We start from the raw sequence: 16,022 nt of genomic DNA, 5'->3' as shown, positions 1-16,022 counted from the left end.
GCCTCTGCCTCCCGAGTGCTGGGATTAAAGGCGTGCGCCACCACGCCCGGTGAGAAGTGCACTTTATATCACCAATGTCCTCAAACCAAGTAGCCCCTCCCTGATGTCACCATGGGCAGATACGTCTTTCTTCTGTTAGATTTATTTGTCTATGTAGAGGTATTTTGTGTTGCACGTATATCTGTGTATCAGGTGTATGCCTGGTGCCATGGAGATCAGAAGTGGGTGTCAGACCCCCCTTGGACAGCTGTAAATTGCCATGTGGATGTTGGGAATTGAATTTGGAAGCGTACTCTGTGCTCTTAATTACTTAGGCAACTCTCCAGCCCCAGTGTAAACATTTCTTACCATGAGAGTATGTGAGTGCACTCTCCAAATGTACTTACTGTTTGAGTCTCCTTCTATGTGGCAAACATCAGTTTATGGAAATAATGACTCCTAATTCCAGGATTCTGAGAAGTGAGAAAGCCTAATTTATACTGTCTATCACTTGGGCCTGTTTTCCCTAGACTGAAGAAAGTTGAGCCTCCTTTAAACTTAGAGAACTACACTGAAGTGGCATTTGTGGTTTCTCAGCTTGGCCGTGTATGACCGTTTTCCCTCTTCACTCATATCAATGCTGCTGTTGAGAAGCGGACCCTCTGTTGTCTCAGCTCCCGTGGTTCAGGATTACCTAAGCTTACAGATGACAGAGCCTAATTACCTGTTCAAGATCAAAGCTCAGTCTAGCTAAGACCCGGGATAAGATCATCTGATTGAGGCCTTAAGGTTACATCTTTTTCTCTTTTTTCCCTTTTTCTGAGAAAGAGTTTGCCTATGTAGCCTAGGCTGTCCTCAGCTTTCCCAGTGATGGCATGTGACACCGGACCTCAGCTCTTTCTCCATGATGTGGCACAGACTCTTATAGATGAAAACATATAAAGTTCTAACTTGAGAGAGAAATCCCAGAAATATCTTTTTTATCTTCAACTACCTTTCCCCATGGAACAGCACATTTAATTAGAAAAGAAATATACCTCAAAATTTAATAAATCTATCCTACCAGAATTATAAAAACAAGCTCTGGGAACTTCCCTGGCAAAGGCTTGGACTATTTAACCATCTAAGGGACTGCCCCAGTCCCAGCCCAAGTATCTGTGCTCTAATAGCTTTGGATCCAAGGTTTGCTCTATGGCAGAGGACTGCAGCCTTCCCAAAGGACACGGGGATGATGCTCACTGACAGGGGAGAGGTGACAGAAAAGACCAGCACTAGTCTCTCACTGTAAGCATCCCACCTTTCTGACTGGCTGCGGCTGGCCCAGCACGCGCTGCGGGAAGGCTTCCTGCTTCTGAGGCGGTGCTGAGGTCAAGGCCGAGGGCAGGGCTGCCGCTGGGGCTTGTGTGGCAGCAGCTACATGAGGCTGAGCCGGAACTCTTCCTTGTGCTGGGGTCTAGGAAGAAAATAAAAATTAATCTTAGTGTAAAGAAGCACATCTGGAATTGAGTTTATGACGCAGTGTAACTGTCTGCTTTGGGATACACAGCTAAGCTGACATGACACAATGGTTATAGTCACACACTTTGGTCCATCTGTATACATCTGATCTTTAGCAATTTTTCTCTTTCTCTGTCACCCCTCTCTACTTCTTTGGAGACGGGACTAGGGTTCAAAATTGTCTAGCTTCCTGAGAAACACAGTGCTTCATTATGTACAGTCACCGACCCAAACAACATACTGGGACTTGTATCAAGTGAGTGAGTTCGATGACAATCCTAAATCAGTGACAAATGGCAGACAGCTGTCTTTTTAACCTCACTGTTCCTTAAGGTGGCTAAGATTTCACTTGAAAAGTTTTGAAAGCCGATAATGGAAACAAGACAGCTCTACACACTGTAACCCATGATACCTAACAGCCTACAGAATTGCTTTTAAGCTTGTAGTATACACAGTCTAGGAATAGCCAGAGATGCTGGGCATACAGCTGTATACAGGACTAGTAGAAAACAGGTTTTCTTCTTGTATCAATGGCAACAGAGGATTTGGATCCACTGGCAACCCAATACACATCTAGAATAGATTTCTAACTCACGCGTACTCTGCATACCTCTGCCCAGAAAGCAGGGGTGTCAGATTGCTGTACACTTGTTGAGGGTGTTTAGGTACTGACTCCTGCCACAGGTTCTGGGCAGATTAAAGCTGAATCACTGGATCAAATGGCTTGTTTTCCTTATGACCACCTCTGGGTAAGGTCCGCCAGAAGTGCACTATACAGCAAGAGAGCCAATCTGCAGGTCTCTGCAGCCAAGACAACCCCACTTCATGTTTTCCTCAGCTGAAGCATTCTTATATAAATGGCACCTCTCAAGAACAGGCATATGACACCTGCCACCATCCCCAGCTAGAAGACATGGGATTACAAGTCATATCTGTCTCCGGAATCCTAGAAATGGAATGTCACTTGGAACCAGGGCAGAGAGTGAAGTATTCAAGGTACACAGCCTATGATAATGTCATTAATCTTTAAATATGTATTTTTAGGTCTGTGTGCCTTTGTGAGTTTTTGTTCACATGTGTGCAGGTTCCCAAAGAAATCAAGAGGGCATAGGATCTCCTGGAACTGAAATTAGACAGTTGTAACCTGCCTGATGCGGTTGCTAGGAACTGAACCTGAGTCTGCTTTGAGAGCAGCATGTGCATCCAAGAGAACAGGGAATGGAACAGGAGGCCACCCTGCTGGGTTTTATGAAGTAAACACAGTGCTAGCCAGACCAACCCTTCCTCCTCCCCCACACCAACACCACACCCCCTGAAACTGCAGCCCACAGTAGCTGCACGACAACAGCTCAGAGATGGCTGCGGTATTTTCTGTCAGGCAACACTGTGAAGCACACTTCGTACCTGGAGTTGGAGGCTGCCTACTGGGAGTTGCACTGAAGTAACATTTGAGCCCTGGATGGACACTGGCAGCAGCAGCTGAGTTGTCTGTGTGGTCAGTAAGGCCTGAGGCTGAGCAACAAGGGCAGGTGGCTGTCCCTGGGAACTAAGGTAGAACTGTGAGACAACGTTCTGCTGCTCTGCTTGGGCCATGGGGACCTCTTGCTTGACGACCACAGCCTTTTTGGCAACAAGGGTCTGGCTACCTGTGGAGATGGGCTGGCCTACAGAGTGGCCAGGTACTGTGATGGGCTGCTGGGGGCTGGAACAGTCAGGGAGTGAGGCCTCATCCTTGATGGAGGACCCAACACTGCCATGTTTCGGATCTGATGTATTAAAGGGATGTGGGGGGCCACTGGGCTGAGGATCTGGCGGTCGCTGCTGCCCACGTTTTTCCACCTCAAGCTGCATCTTGAGGACCTCCACAAGCTTCTGCTCTTGTTCCAGTTTCCTCTTCAGCTCTTCAATCTGCTTCTCTTTCTCCTGAAGTTTGCGGTCCTTCTCAGCAGCATCCAGTTCTAGAGTTGACAAGGTGCTACTGGAGGGGCTCAGGCTGTCATCATGGCTCGCCACCCTCAGGGGAGATGAACACAAGAACTGGGAAGGTGACATCATAGTCATGATCTCTGTGAAGGTGTCTGTCATGTTTGTGTCATCGGTACTGAGACTGGACTGCTCAGAGGGTGATGGGGAGATGGGCAGAGGAGAATGGGCATTTTCAACATGGGACACAGTGCTGGGTGCAGAAAGTGCCAAGTCTGCCTTGAAAGTGGACACAGAGCTTGTTACAGCATTATGCAGTGTTGTGACTGGCAGTGCCACTGTGACCTCTGGGTTACTGGTGACAGGGTTACTGGTGACAATGGCTGCTGATGACACTGCCACGATACTGCCAGTGGCAAGGTTACTACTGGTCACTTCCTGGTAGGGTTTCAGGCGTTCAATGAGGTCTGGTTTAGTTCCTGACACTGGCAGACCCCTCAGTTTGAGTTCTGTCTTCAGCTCTGACACCTGGAGGCAAAAGCAGATCGGGTGCTTGGTTTTAGGAGTCTCCCACACATAAACACCAGAACATACCTCCGTGGCCCACAGAGGGACGGTGACACTCCCAATAGATGTCTGGACCTGACATATAAACAGACTTTCTCCATTTGTACACACTGTGATAACTTAAGTCTACAGAGGAGGCACGGAAGCCTGCGAGCAGTAACTAGAAATCAGGTGATATTGCAGTAATTACTACAGAGAAGTGATCTCTTCTCAGGGTGCTCGAATGAGGCACATGGTCAGTAACGGAGAATTAGTACCAATTATTTGAAATCTAACACCTAAGGGAATAAAAGGAAAACACTTCCATAAAGGGTGCCGGTACATTGCTAAAGTTGTCCATCTATAGACAACTGGCACATGATAGGCAAACCTGGCCACCTGCTCATGTGCAAGGAAGGCACTCAGGGGTGAGGAGCTAGAGGTGGAGTTGTCACCTTTAAGTCATCCAAGCTGGAGGGCAGTGGTCCTGGTCTCCTTGCCGGCATGCTGCTGGTGCTGCTGCTGTTACTGCTGCTGCTGTTCTTGTCAGTTCTTCAAGAAAAAAAGAAATCAGAGCTTACGTCAAGCTCGGTCTAGGTTTCGGTCTATAAGCAATCTGTCAGCTTACATGGAGAATCAACTGTGGATACAGACGGGAAAACTCAGTATTGTGGAAATGTCAACTGCACCCTACTCCACTCAAATCCCTAGAAGCTCCATCTCTGTGTGGAGGACATTTAGAAGGCCACTCTGTGCTCTATGCAGAAAGGGCAAAGGACTGGGATCGGCTCAGGTGCCCTTGCAAGGAGAGCCGTGGCGTATGCTGCCCGTTAGCGGCGACCATGGTCACAGCAGCGCCTTTCAGCACTTCCTGATGTGATGCAGTTAAAGCTTAGAAATGAAGTTCTCCGAGGTTTGGGTGAAATGATGAGAGTCTTCTGTCTCATCTTAGAGTTGTAAGAACCCTATCTGTGCTCCTTGTTTTACTGTCAGTCAATATTCTCCCCACAGGGAGCATTCCTGGGTATTTTCTGAATCAGCCTTGCCATGAAGTTTGAGTAACAGCTATATTGTGCTTTCCCATCTCCACACGCTGATATTTTAAGCATGTGCTTCACATTATGGTTGCCATTACCAATGAATGGATTTAGTCTTCATCATGACATCTTTATCTTAGGAGAAGCAAACTGATAATCACTCCCCTACGAGGAGCTATTATTTTATAAAAGCATCTTTTAGTGGGTTTCCTAAGAAGCTAGCCTGGCCTGTCGGGCCAGTGGGGCCCAGTCTTACTCAACAGCTCACTCAGAGTGTTTTCTAATGAAGCTTCCTGTCTTTTTTAGTCTTCTCTCCAGGTGGGTTAAGTGCCAAGTGAAAGATGGGGTTTCCTATTCAGAAAAAGCATACTGGGGTAAATATTTAAAACAATTTTCAGTCAATGAGTTGAGGGTACAAACTTGTCTGCTCTGGCCCTAAGGCCAGGTTTCAAGCTGTACAGATGCCATCCTTCTCTGGTCCTGGGCATGCAGACCATTCCCTGTACATCGTGTCTGACCCATCCTGTCACTACCTCATCATGGCCCCTCTGCCCCTGAACATTTCCAGGCTCCTGCACTATCAGCATCCAACTGTTGTCTTTAATGATCCAGTCTTACCCAGTTCCCACTGTCTAAGACACTGCACTGTCTGCCACGTGGAACAGAGTCTACTGCGGACAGCTCTCTTTACTTACTGCCTTTCACCTGTCTTAGGAACTGATTATGGTCCCCACCAGACAGCTGTCTCAGCACCCTTGCTGCTGCTCGTCTTTCCCTGTTTGGAAGAGCCTTCCATGTGGAACTTTCCACAAACCTTCCCCTCATTCCTCCCTTTCTGCCCTTGTGTCTTCCCTGCAGGTGGGTATGCATCCTGAGGGGTTTCTCACAGCAGTTGATGCTGATGGGTCCCGAATAGTTGTGAAAGGCTCAGAGACCAGATGGCAGGCCACAAGGGCTGTGGGATTTTAGACACTGTGTGGTGAGTCTGGTCCACAGCCAAGTGAGCAGAGTACTTGGACATACCCAACCTTCTGTAACTTGGGATCCTCCCAAAGTCGGGACACAAGCCACGGCAGGACGAATCCCTGAGCACAGCTTACTTGATGGGTGCAGGTAGGATGGTCTGGTAGTTGTAGTGCTGCTGCTGCTGCTGCTGCTGCTGCTGGCTCAGGATCTGCAGTTGTAGGAAGAGCTGCTGCTGCTGGAGCAGGCGGGCATAGTTGGAGTCCATCTGCGGCTCGCTCTTCTCCCCTTTCTGGTTGGGTGGGATGTACTGGTGGTACTTAAGCTTCTTCACTCGGGGCTTCGGATCTTTGCATTTTTTGCTGCGGTGTTTGTCGTTTGGATTCTTGGGGTGGCTTTGCTGATTTTGGAGGAAATAATAAAAAGGAGACCATTTTAAGACATGTCAGAGTAACATGGACTGAATCTGCCTGTTGATCAGTGTTGAAAGTGCAAAGGAACTTTTATATATTTGACAGTGTAGGAAATGTCTGTTCCTGATATAACTATGTAGTACCCTTGCTTAAAGCAAGAGTTTCAAACTTACTGCTAATAAACCCATCTATCTATTTGTGGAGGGGGTGCGGGTCAGTCCAGGAGAGTGAAACATACATGATAGCATGTCTTAGTGACTCACAAGTAAGACAGTAGAGTGCCTTAGACCGTCCTGCGTGGCCTTGGCAAGGAATACATGAAATACATTTCAGGAACCACTGACCTGGCCTGTAATTCCAGCACTCAGGAAGGAGGAACAGGAGGATCAGGAGTTCAAGGTCAGCCTTGGCTACAGAGGCTGAGGCCAACCTAGGTTACATAAGACTCTATCTCAAAACAAAGAACCACAAGACAAATGCAGGCTTAGCTTGATTTAAAGATTTTCATTCTACGTGGCTCCCTTGGCTCAGCCAAGATGCTTGGTCTGGCACTGCCGATACAAGTAACAGACATCTACTCTGGGCTTCCTGCATCGAGACACAGAGATACTCGTGTATAGTACCTTCTATAAAAAGCAGGTTGTATACTGCAAGTGTAATAAGGAAATGATTAATGTCACTATTACAGTGTGACATTAAAAAAAAAAATAGCTATGGGCACATTCCTTTCATCCCAGCACTCGGGAGGCAGAAGTAGTCAGATCTCTGTGAGTTCAAAGCCAACCTGGTCCTGGAGTGAGTTCCAGGACAGGCAGGGCTATTCAGTGAAACCCTGTCTGGAAAAACCAAAGACCAAAACCAATCAACTAATCAACCAACCAACTAACCAACTAATCAACCAACCAACTAACCAACCAGCCAACCAACCAACCAACCAACCAGCCAACCAATCAGCCAGCCAACCAACCAAAACCACCACCACTACCAAACACAAACAAACAAAAATACGGGCTATGGAAAAATAAGTAAATGCTTCCTTCTAGTGAGAATAAGATAGTTTTAAGGAAAATAATTCAAAATACTAAGTGTTCAGGCTTGGTCTGTTGCTATGTATTGTAATACTAAATTGTATACCAGCAGGCCTATGCCTACAGTGACTTCTCAAGTTTACATAAGCTTTTGTTGTGCAAACACTGTTCTTTGATTAAAAACCATTGGTTAAGTAACCTTGGCTACAGCTAATTACTGGAGGAATTTAGGTTTGGAGTGACTTGGTTGGGGGACACAGCCTTGAGAAGAGGAGAAGGAAGTCGCCATGAGGGCAGATGGGTGATGAGCACACAGCCAGGAGAAACAGCAGGTATCTGGGGTACACTGTGGGGGAGGTAGCCAGGTCAGCAGGTAGAAGAGTAGATTAGGGGTAACCCCACTAATTGTCAAGGCCAAATAAAGTAACCAGAGTCTGAGTCACATTTATTTGTAAGCTAGTGGATAAGCTTAGATACTCTTGACCTGTCTTATGATTGACAAAGCAACTTTTCCTGCATTGTTCTTTTCAGTTTCAAAATCACCAGACCATTCATTCTCTGCCTTTTGGTGTCCATACTACAGCTTCATCTGAAAAGGAAACCAATAAAAACCCGATACAAGCCAAGTTTGTTTCGCTTGTCCTATTCTGGTCTATTTTTGTTTTATCTTATCTTATTATTCTTTAGATGCCTGTTTCTAATGAGAGACAGAAAGAGTTTAGGGAGGAAAGATGGGGAGAATCTTGAGGAGTTGGGACAGGGGAAACTTTGATTGAAATATATCATTTGAAAATCATCTATTTTCAATAAAAGAAAGAAAAAACACAATAAGACAAAGAACAAAATGAAACAAAACAGTGGGCTGGAGAGGTGGCTCAGCTGTAAAAGTACTGGCTGCTCTTGCAGAACACCTGGGTTTTGGAGCACTCCCATGGTACACATATATACATAAAGATGAATACTCATACAAATAAAAGATAATGAAAAGCCCCAGACAAAAGAGGACATCATTCCTAAGCTGCTTTAGTCACAGACAACTGACCAGATCTTCTGAATCAGCAACATATACATGTTCCTAACCAGAGACTGACCAGATCTTCTGAATCAGCAACATATACATGTTCCTAACCAGAGAAGCTCTAGAGCAGAGACTGAAACTGTTAATGCACTTGGGCACACCCTTCCTGTTGAATGCCAGTGTAAAGCGTATGCTCACTAGGAAGGCACCTTCCTCTGCCTGCACAGACTACACGGCATGAGAGAATGGTTTGTAGCATGACTTCTATAGCAGGGTTGCAAACTGCTAATGGAAACAGGCTGATTGAGTCACAAGAGCTCAGTGTGCATCTTTTCCATAAATCTGTGCTTGGGACATCACACAGTGCACTTGAAACTGGTGGCTGTGGTGGGAGCAGGTACCCCGTAGAAACTGGCAAGGTTGTAACTTGCCTTTCAGCCGGCTCAGCTATCACACACCCTCCAGCACAGCACTCAAGCCTCCCTGCAGGAGTCCTTGATGGCCCTCCCTCTGCCTGCCCTGAGACTACACAGTCATCCTTGGTGCTTCTTCCCCAGAGTCACAGCCCTTCCTAAAAGGAAACACTAGGGAAGCAGAGGAGGAGAGAGTTGACAAGGACAGTCTAGCATCCTGGCTCTTTTAGTGCCATTCAGGGATACAGGGGGTGGAGATACTGCAATATCTGATGGGAAGTGACTTTGCTGATATTCCTGGTTCCAGTACTAAGCTGGGGAAAGGTGTCCTGGAGTTCGATTCCCACTGCCTCAGAAAGCCTTGGTGGGAAGCTGGGAGAGAAGACTTTACTCATCTGAAAGGCATGCCTTTGCCCTATAACTGAGTGCTGCCTGACCATCAGGGCAGGAAAGGCTGGAGCAGAACCTGGGAGACTGAACCTTTCTGGCCACGCCACTTCTTAACTTATTTGAGGATCAGTTTCTTCATGATTGCAAGGTTACTTAACATTAATATCCTACATAGTTCAAGAGCTCTGAGACACGTATGCTGCCAATTTTAGGAAGAGCTACCTATAAAATGATTAAATTATTCCTTGCTCTCCTACCATTTTATTATAGGACTTTAAGAACTTTTAAAATGTACTATATATCTAAGTTTCCCCCCCTCCTTTGATATTTATTTCTAACTGAATTATTTCAACCAAGTGCACTTTGGGGAACAGTACCATGAACTGGGCTTCTCTGAGAACAAACCAAGTTCTTCTGGCCAAATGGCTACCCCAAAACCTTTCCAGAGTTTCTGAGCAGCATACACTCTCATCTGAACACCAGAGAGATTCTTCACTTTGTGCATAAATTATTCCCAAAGCTGGCTGTAATAAAAGACACCCATGTGAGGTTGTACCTCCAGTGCTGTACTGAAGCAAGTCATCTGAGTGTGCTCAGTGGGCAGGGCTGCTGATGGAAGGATTCCTGAAGTGTGCCTCATAGCACACCACTTCATACAAGCCAAGCTCTCTTACCATTTTTCTGTTACCATGAGGACAGGTCATGTGTTGACTCAGCCTATCAAGCACTACAGTTTAGTTTTGAAGGACCTGGTTAAAAGCATGTGGGAGATCAAGACACAAGCTTCTGTTTAGTGTCCACAGGCTTGAGACAGGGCCACTGAGTGGAGCCTTGGGTACCCACCTTCACCAGCATTGGGCCAGACTTCGCTGAGGACACAGTGTTTGTAGGGAGGACGGGAGCTGTAGACCTTGTGGGAGGCTGGTCTGCAGTTAGAGGGGTTTTCAAGAATTCAGGAACTGCTGGGGACACTGAGGTAAACTGTTGGGAAAGGCAGAAAAAGACAAGGTCATGAGATCAGTGACTGTAAGAGGACTGGAATTACTGAATACCCCTTCCTGACTGTCCAGTACAAAGTGGTCAGCCTCAAACTATACTCACACAAACAACAGAAATGGACTCAGCAGGCTGGTTTTATGTTTGTACATACCTGCATACACATGTACATATATGTAGTAGTGATAAAGCATAAGAGGCTCTCAATTTGAGAGTGGGGGGATATTGGAGGGGCTCGAAGGAGGAGAGGGAGGGTAAGTGATACAATTCTATAAATGTATAAAAACTTACAAATATTAAAAAATAAAAATAAGTCTACAAACATGAAACAAAGAAAAATATACTATTGTGCCTAGGATCCAAAGGAATTACAGATTTAATCTTGATGAAGCAGGTTATTTACCAGTTACCTCTGTAGCAATGGAGACCTGAAACTAAGTAAGGTCAGACTGATATATGGTAGTGGTTTTATTTTTTTTCCCCCTCAAAAATATGGTTAGAACCATTCTTATTTTGGAAAAAAAAGTCAAGACTCATAAAAACACCCAAAACAATATATGGCATTTCTAAAGTTTTCCTGATAGACAGGGTCTGGCCTCTCAGAGAATGGACGTGCTCTGTCCCCCTGCAGCTGGCAGCACCCCAGTGAAGACTTCTGTCATCCCCAGGGCCTTCACTGTGCTGCACACCTCAGACTTCTGCCTCGGAGCTGATGCTAACTGACCACATCCATGTGTCTTTCAAAGGAGCAGCTGAATAACACATCCCCAGAAGACAGTCTCACTGCAGCCTGGAGCTTCTCTTACAGATGCTGCGCTTTGTCCTTAGAGAGCAGCAGCATGGAGCTGGGGTGAGGTGGGAGTCACAAGAAGCCACAGAAGGTCTCACTCCTCACTAGTACTTCACTTCACATGTGACAGTGTCACCATCACGTGTCAGTGCCATGTGCTGTGGCTTCAACTTCAGGAACAACAACCCAGACCTGCCCTTTCAGTTCCTTAATAACCCTCAAATACATTATAGCATCAATCAAAATCAGTTCTCTTGTGGCAGTATTTAAAATAGCAAACTGTTTTTCTCTTCCTTAAATACGCAACCTGAGAACCTGGAGTACTATTAGCAGCAACAACTGTGAGACCTGGGGGGAATAAGCAATAAACATTTGTTTAATTGATGAATAGCGCTGTTGTGGCTTTTCCTCAGCAGTCACCCTCAAGCCCAGCTGTGCCTGTGTGAGCACAAGTCCACAGCTCTCTCCTTAAGGTTAGCTCCTGTTATTCATTTCAGCTTATGATTATTAATGTTAAGATACTGTAAGGAACTCTGTAAAGAAAGCTGTGCTCAGTTTCATTTCATCCAGAATGGCTTCTAGGGACCTGCCCTGTGTTCTTCAATACTGAGATGTCTGGCTCCCGGACAAACCTGTGGCCAGCCAAGTAAAAGGTGGCACTTCCTTATGGGACATGGCTTTATGTTATTAGTTATTATCTAGAAAGAAGTATCTCTGGGTGGTCTTACAGGGAGCAGTCTTTGGCTCTTGTATAATTGGTATATGAAGTAGAATCAAATGCTTAAATTTTGAATTACATATCTATGTTCATACATTCTGCCTGGTGAGCTGATCAGCACAGGCAGTCATAATATATTTGAGAGTAAAGTGTTAAAAACTTGAAGGGTCATCATAGCATGGGGATGCTCATGAGGATGTCTTCTGGCCTACATCCTAGGCTGTGCCTCCTTTAGCCTCTAAAGCAGATGCTGTCTTCTCATTACCTCTATTTCAATGTGACTGTTATCCAGAAAAACTACAAGACTAACTCCCCTGAAATACAGTGGTTGTTCACTGCACCTAATGAGAAGGTAGACAAGTTGAAAGGAGAGATCCAGAGTTGCCTAAGCATTCTCTCATGCTTTGTAGCATGTCTTCAGAAGGACCCAAAACATCCTCCCAAATGACACCCAGATCATTTCTAGGCGTTAGGCTCCAATTAGGTAAACTCTCCAAAGAATCCAGGTGCCAGGGTTCTGAAATAACCATGTTCTAAAAGGGTTGAAAATATGCAGGTCACACAGGACACTTTCTCTGCTCTGAGCAATATGACATCACTTTATAAAGAATGCTAGGTGAATGTCTAAACTGACACCGAAACCCACATTCATTTTGTGAATTTCTGACTTTAATTATACAGAATTATTTTCCTAAAGAATAAACAGAAGTTGCAGACCTGACTTTCCATCCCACAGGGTGACTGTTCCCACCACAGGGTATAGGATCACGATTGCTAGTACCTTCACTTTCATCCCAACACCATCAAAAAAAATCACCAGGGGCTGGAGACTGGCTCAGCTGGGGGACTGCTTGCCATGTAAGCATGAGGACCTGAGTTTGGAAACCGAGTATTCATGCAAAAAAAAAAAAAAAAGCTAGGTCTGACCGTATCCTTGGTGATCCCAGTGCTGGGGAGGCAGGTAGGAGGACACCCAGAGCTCCTCGGCTAGTCAGCCTTGCCAAGGAAGTGAGCTGCAGGCTCAGTGAGTGACCTGATCTCAAAAAGGAAGGCGGAAGTGATTTGAGGAAGACTCTAATAGTAATCTCTAGCTTACACACACAGACACACACTCACACACACACATAGATACACACACAGACACAGACAGACAGACAGACACACACACACACACACATACACGCAAACACTCACATGATCATATACAACACTTGATATCAACCTCCGGCTTCCACATACATGTACATACACACCAACATGTACATACAACACATTATTCAAAGGAAAACGTCAGAAAAATATTAAATACTGGATATTTTGAAAATAAGATACTTTTAACCTTAAAACTAACTTTTTTCTTCTTAGAAATTGCTACAGGAAAGCTCTGCCACTGTGTGCTGAGAAGAGCTGAGTGCTGGAGTGAGTCGGCTCCTCAGTCCCTCACAGCTCTGGCTGCCTCCCCTGTACACTCTATACACGAAGGCCCAGGTGCTGCTCTTTGGAAAGCTCTTCCTTTCTTATGTTGTAGCTTTTCAATCTCTAATAAATGTGCTTTTAATTCAGGATGCAGACAAGATCTTGCTGACGATCACAGCATGCAAATAAACTCACACTGAGACTGTTCTTGACTACTGTTTATAGATTTCAATTCCCACACAGATAAATAAGCAATGAGTGAAATGGATACAAACCCAGACATGTTTTGTATGTCGGACACAGCATGTAAATTCTCATTTGGTGAAGTATGTCACGTACAACCTTTTACTTGTTTCTATAGTATATACTTAGAAGCTTAAGCCCTTGGTTTTGTTTTGAGAGAAGGAAATAGTGTTCACTGTCCTGCTTCAGGAATCTTCACATTATTTTGTTTTACCCTCAACAACCTTGCACGACATACACTTTACTTTTAGACCAAGTAGCAGAACATTAGAAGTACACAAGCTGGTGGGTCCTAGGCCAGTGCTTGCTTTCTAATGTGCCCATGTCAGGTGTGGGCACATGTATACAGTGCTGCTTTAAAAAGTGTGTGCATTAAAATATAAGCAAAAAGTGAGGCTGGAGAGACAGTTTAGTGGTTAAGAACGCAAACAGTTCTTGCAGAGGATCTGAGTTTGGTTCTCACCACTAGGCTGGGTGGCTGATTACTGCCTGTAACTAGCTCTAGAGGAGCTGGACCCCCAATAGACACACACACACACACACACACACACACACCAGTAAGACGAAGCCCATTTAGAGGCATCCTTGGTGTCTCCTCGACCCTTCGATGAGCCCCATTCTCTTCTCATAGTAACTGCTGCACTATTTGCTGTCTATGAATTCAATGATGTGACACAGTTCATGTCTGTCCCTTTGTGATGGGCTCGTTCCTTCAGTATTATGTTCAGGTTTGTTCATGCTGAGGTTGGTGCAGAACCCCTTCCTTTCTAAGGGTAGCTTTTGTTTCTGCATTCGGACACTGTGCACACTAGGTCTCCTTTTCTGTTTGCCACGAGATGCTGTCCTCAGGAAACAAGTATGAGTGCTTGGTGTGTATACTGTACAGAATATGTATGTTCTAATTCTTTGTTTCAACTTTTTTGGTTGTTTGTTTTTAAGACAGGGTCTTACTATAAGGTCCAGGTCAGCTTGCAAAGTACTGGATTATAGGTATGTGCTACAACATCCCACTTCCTGCTTTCAACTCAGAAACACAGCTGCTGGGGTATTGGTTAAATTCTGTGTTAAGCATTATTTACTTAGTTTCTCCGTGTAAGTGTGTGGGCGTGCAGTCAGTGGAGGATGGGAGGTAACATTCGGGAGCCAGTTCGTTCCTTCCACTATGCAGGCTACAGGAACAGAACTTACATCATCAGACTTGGTAGCCAATACCTTTACTCACTTGAGCCATCTCACTGGCCCAGTAAAATTGTATGTGTGTGTGTGTGTATATATATATATATATATATATATATATATATATATATATATATATATGATATATTTATTTATTTTATTTATATGAGTACACTGTAGCTGTTTTCAGACACACCAGAAGAGGGCATCAGATCCCATTACAGATGGTTGTGAGCCACCATATGGTTGCTGGGAATTGAATTCAGTGCTTTTTGAATTGAATTGAAGCAGTCAGTGCTTTTAACTACTGAGCCACCTCTCCAGCCCCATAAGATTGTATTTTTAAGACATCATTTTCTATAGTTACTATGTAATTACACTTAACTATTGTAATAATACCCAAGAATCCTAATTTCTCTACACACTTGCCAGAATGTGATATTTTCTGGGTTTATGTTTTGCATTGGTTTATTTGGTTAATGTTAAGCATTTTGTGGCTTTATGTTTCCTTAATGATTATTTTATGCCATGTGTGTTGTTTATGTAACAATTATGATACACCAAAGGCCATCATAGTTTATTGGCCCCTTGCATTCTACCCTATTTAGCATTTCTATTGCCGTGACAAAGCATGGCTAAAGCAACTAAGGGAGGAGAGGGTTTATTTGGCTCACATGTCCACATTGTTTTTCATGACTGAAAGTAGTCAGAACAGGGATGGTGAGAGCTGAAGCAGAGGCCAGGGAGAGGGCGTTTATGGGCTTGCTCAACCTGCTTTCCTATAGAACCTGCCCGAGGATGGCCTCATCCAAAATGGGCTAGGGCTAGGCCTTCCCTATCAATCATTAATTAAGAAGATACTCTTCAGGCTTGCTGCCGTGGTTTGTTTGGTCTTATGAAGGTGTTTTCTTAATCGAGGGTCTCTCATCTCAGATGACTTTAGTTTGTGTCAAGTTGGCATAATTCTTTGGAGAAATGTCACTCAAGTCTTGCACCAATTTTTGAATAGTGTTCTTGTAGGTGTCCTTTATATATTATCAGAAATAATTCTTCATTCTGTGGGTTGGCTTTATCTATTTATTATTATTTTACTTTTTGTGGGTTGGCCTTTTACTCAGGTGATAAGATTTTCTGTTCAGCCCTTCTTAATTTTGATGAGACCTAATTATCTACCTTTATTCTTGTTGCCTGGATCTTGTCTTCAAGACCCCAAACAGGGCAAATATAAGGTCGAGATGACCCTCCTGTGCTGTCTCCTAAGTCTGTCCCAGTATTATAGCTCACATGCAGGTCTTCCTGCTGAGTCCTACATTCATCCTGTGTAGGAATGTAAGGAAATAGAGTCATTCTCCTAATTATGGATATACTGTTGCCTTAGTAGCAGTCGCCTTAGTAGTACAGTAGTATACTGTTGCCCTAGTATATATATATACACACTAGTATACTGTTGCCTATATATATATATATATATATATA

General features: G+C 44.6%; 1 protein-coding gene across 9 annotated transcripts in view; it reads right to left on the bottom strand.

Moving 5' to 3' along the window:
* The window catches only part of Mrtfb (myocardin related transcription factor B), a 162,927-nt gene that overhangs the window by 14,580 nt on the left and 132,325 nt on the right, over nucleotides 1-16,022 (bottom strand). For all 9 annotated transcript variants that reach the window (XM_029544820.1, XM_029544819.1, XM_029544823.1 and 6 more), the window contains 5 exons: nucleotides 10,051-10,188; nucleotides 6,083-6,345; nucleotides 4,401-4,497; nucleotides 2,881-3,927; nucleotides 1,277-1,432 (listed from right to left, as the gene is read on the bottom strand). In XM_029544820.1, coding sequence (XP_029400680.1) covers nucleotides 1,277-1,432; nucleotides 2,881-3,927; nucleotides 4,401-4,497; nucleotides 6,083-6,345; nucleotides 10,051-10,188 — 1,701 coding nt within the window. The remainder of the gene's footprint in view (nucleotides 1-1,276; nucleotides 1,433-2,880; nucleotides 3,928-4,400; nucleotides 4,498-6,082; nucleotides 6,346-10,050; nucleotides 10,189-16,022) is intronic.

Source organism: Mus pahari, chromosome 12 (assembly GCF_900095145.1).
Source record: "Mus pahari chromosome 12, PAHARI_EIJ_v1.1, whole genome shotgun sequence".
Lineage (NCBI taxonomy): Eukaryota > Metazoa > Chordata > Mammalia > Rodentia > Muridae > Mus > Mus pahari.
Note: the sequence above shows the minus strand (reverse complement) of the source record. Positions and strands in the feature narration are given on the sequence as shown.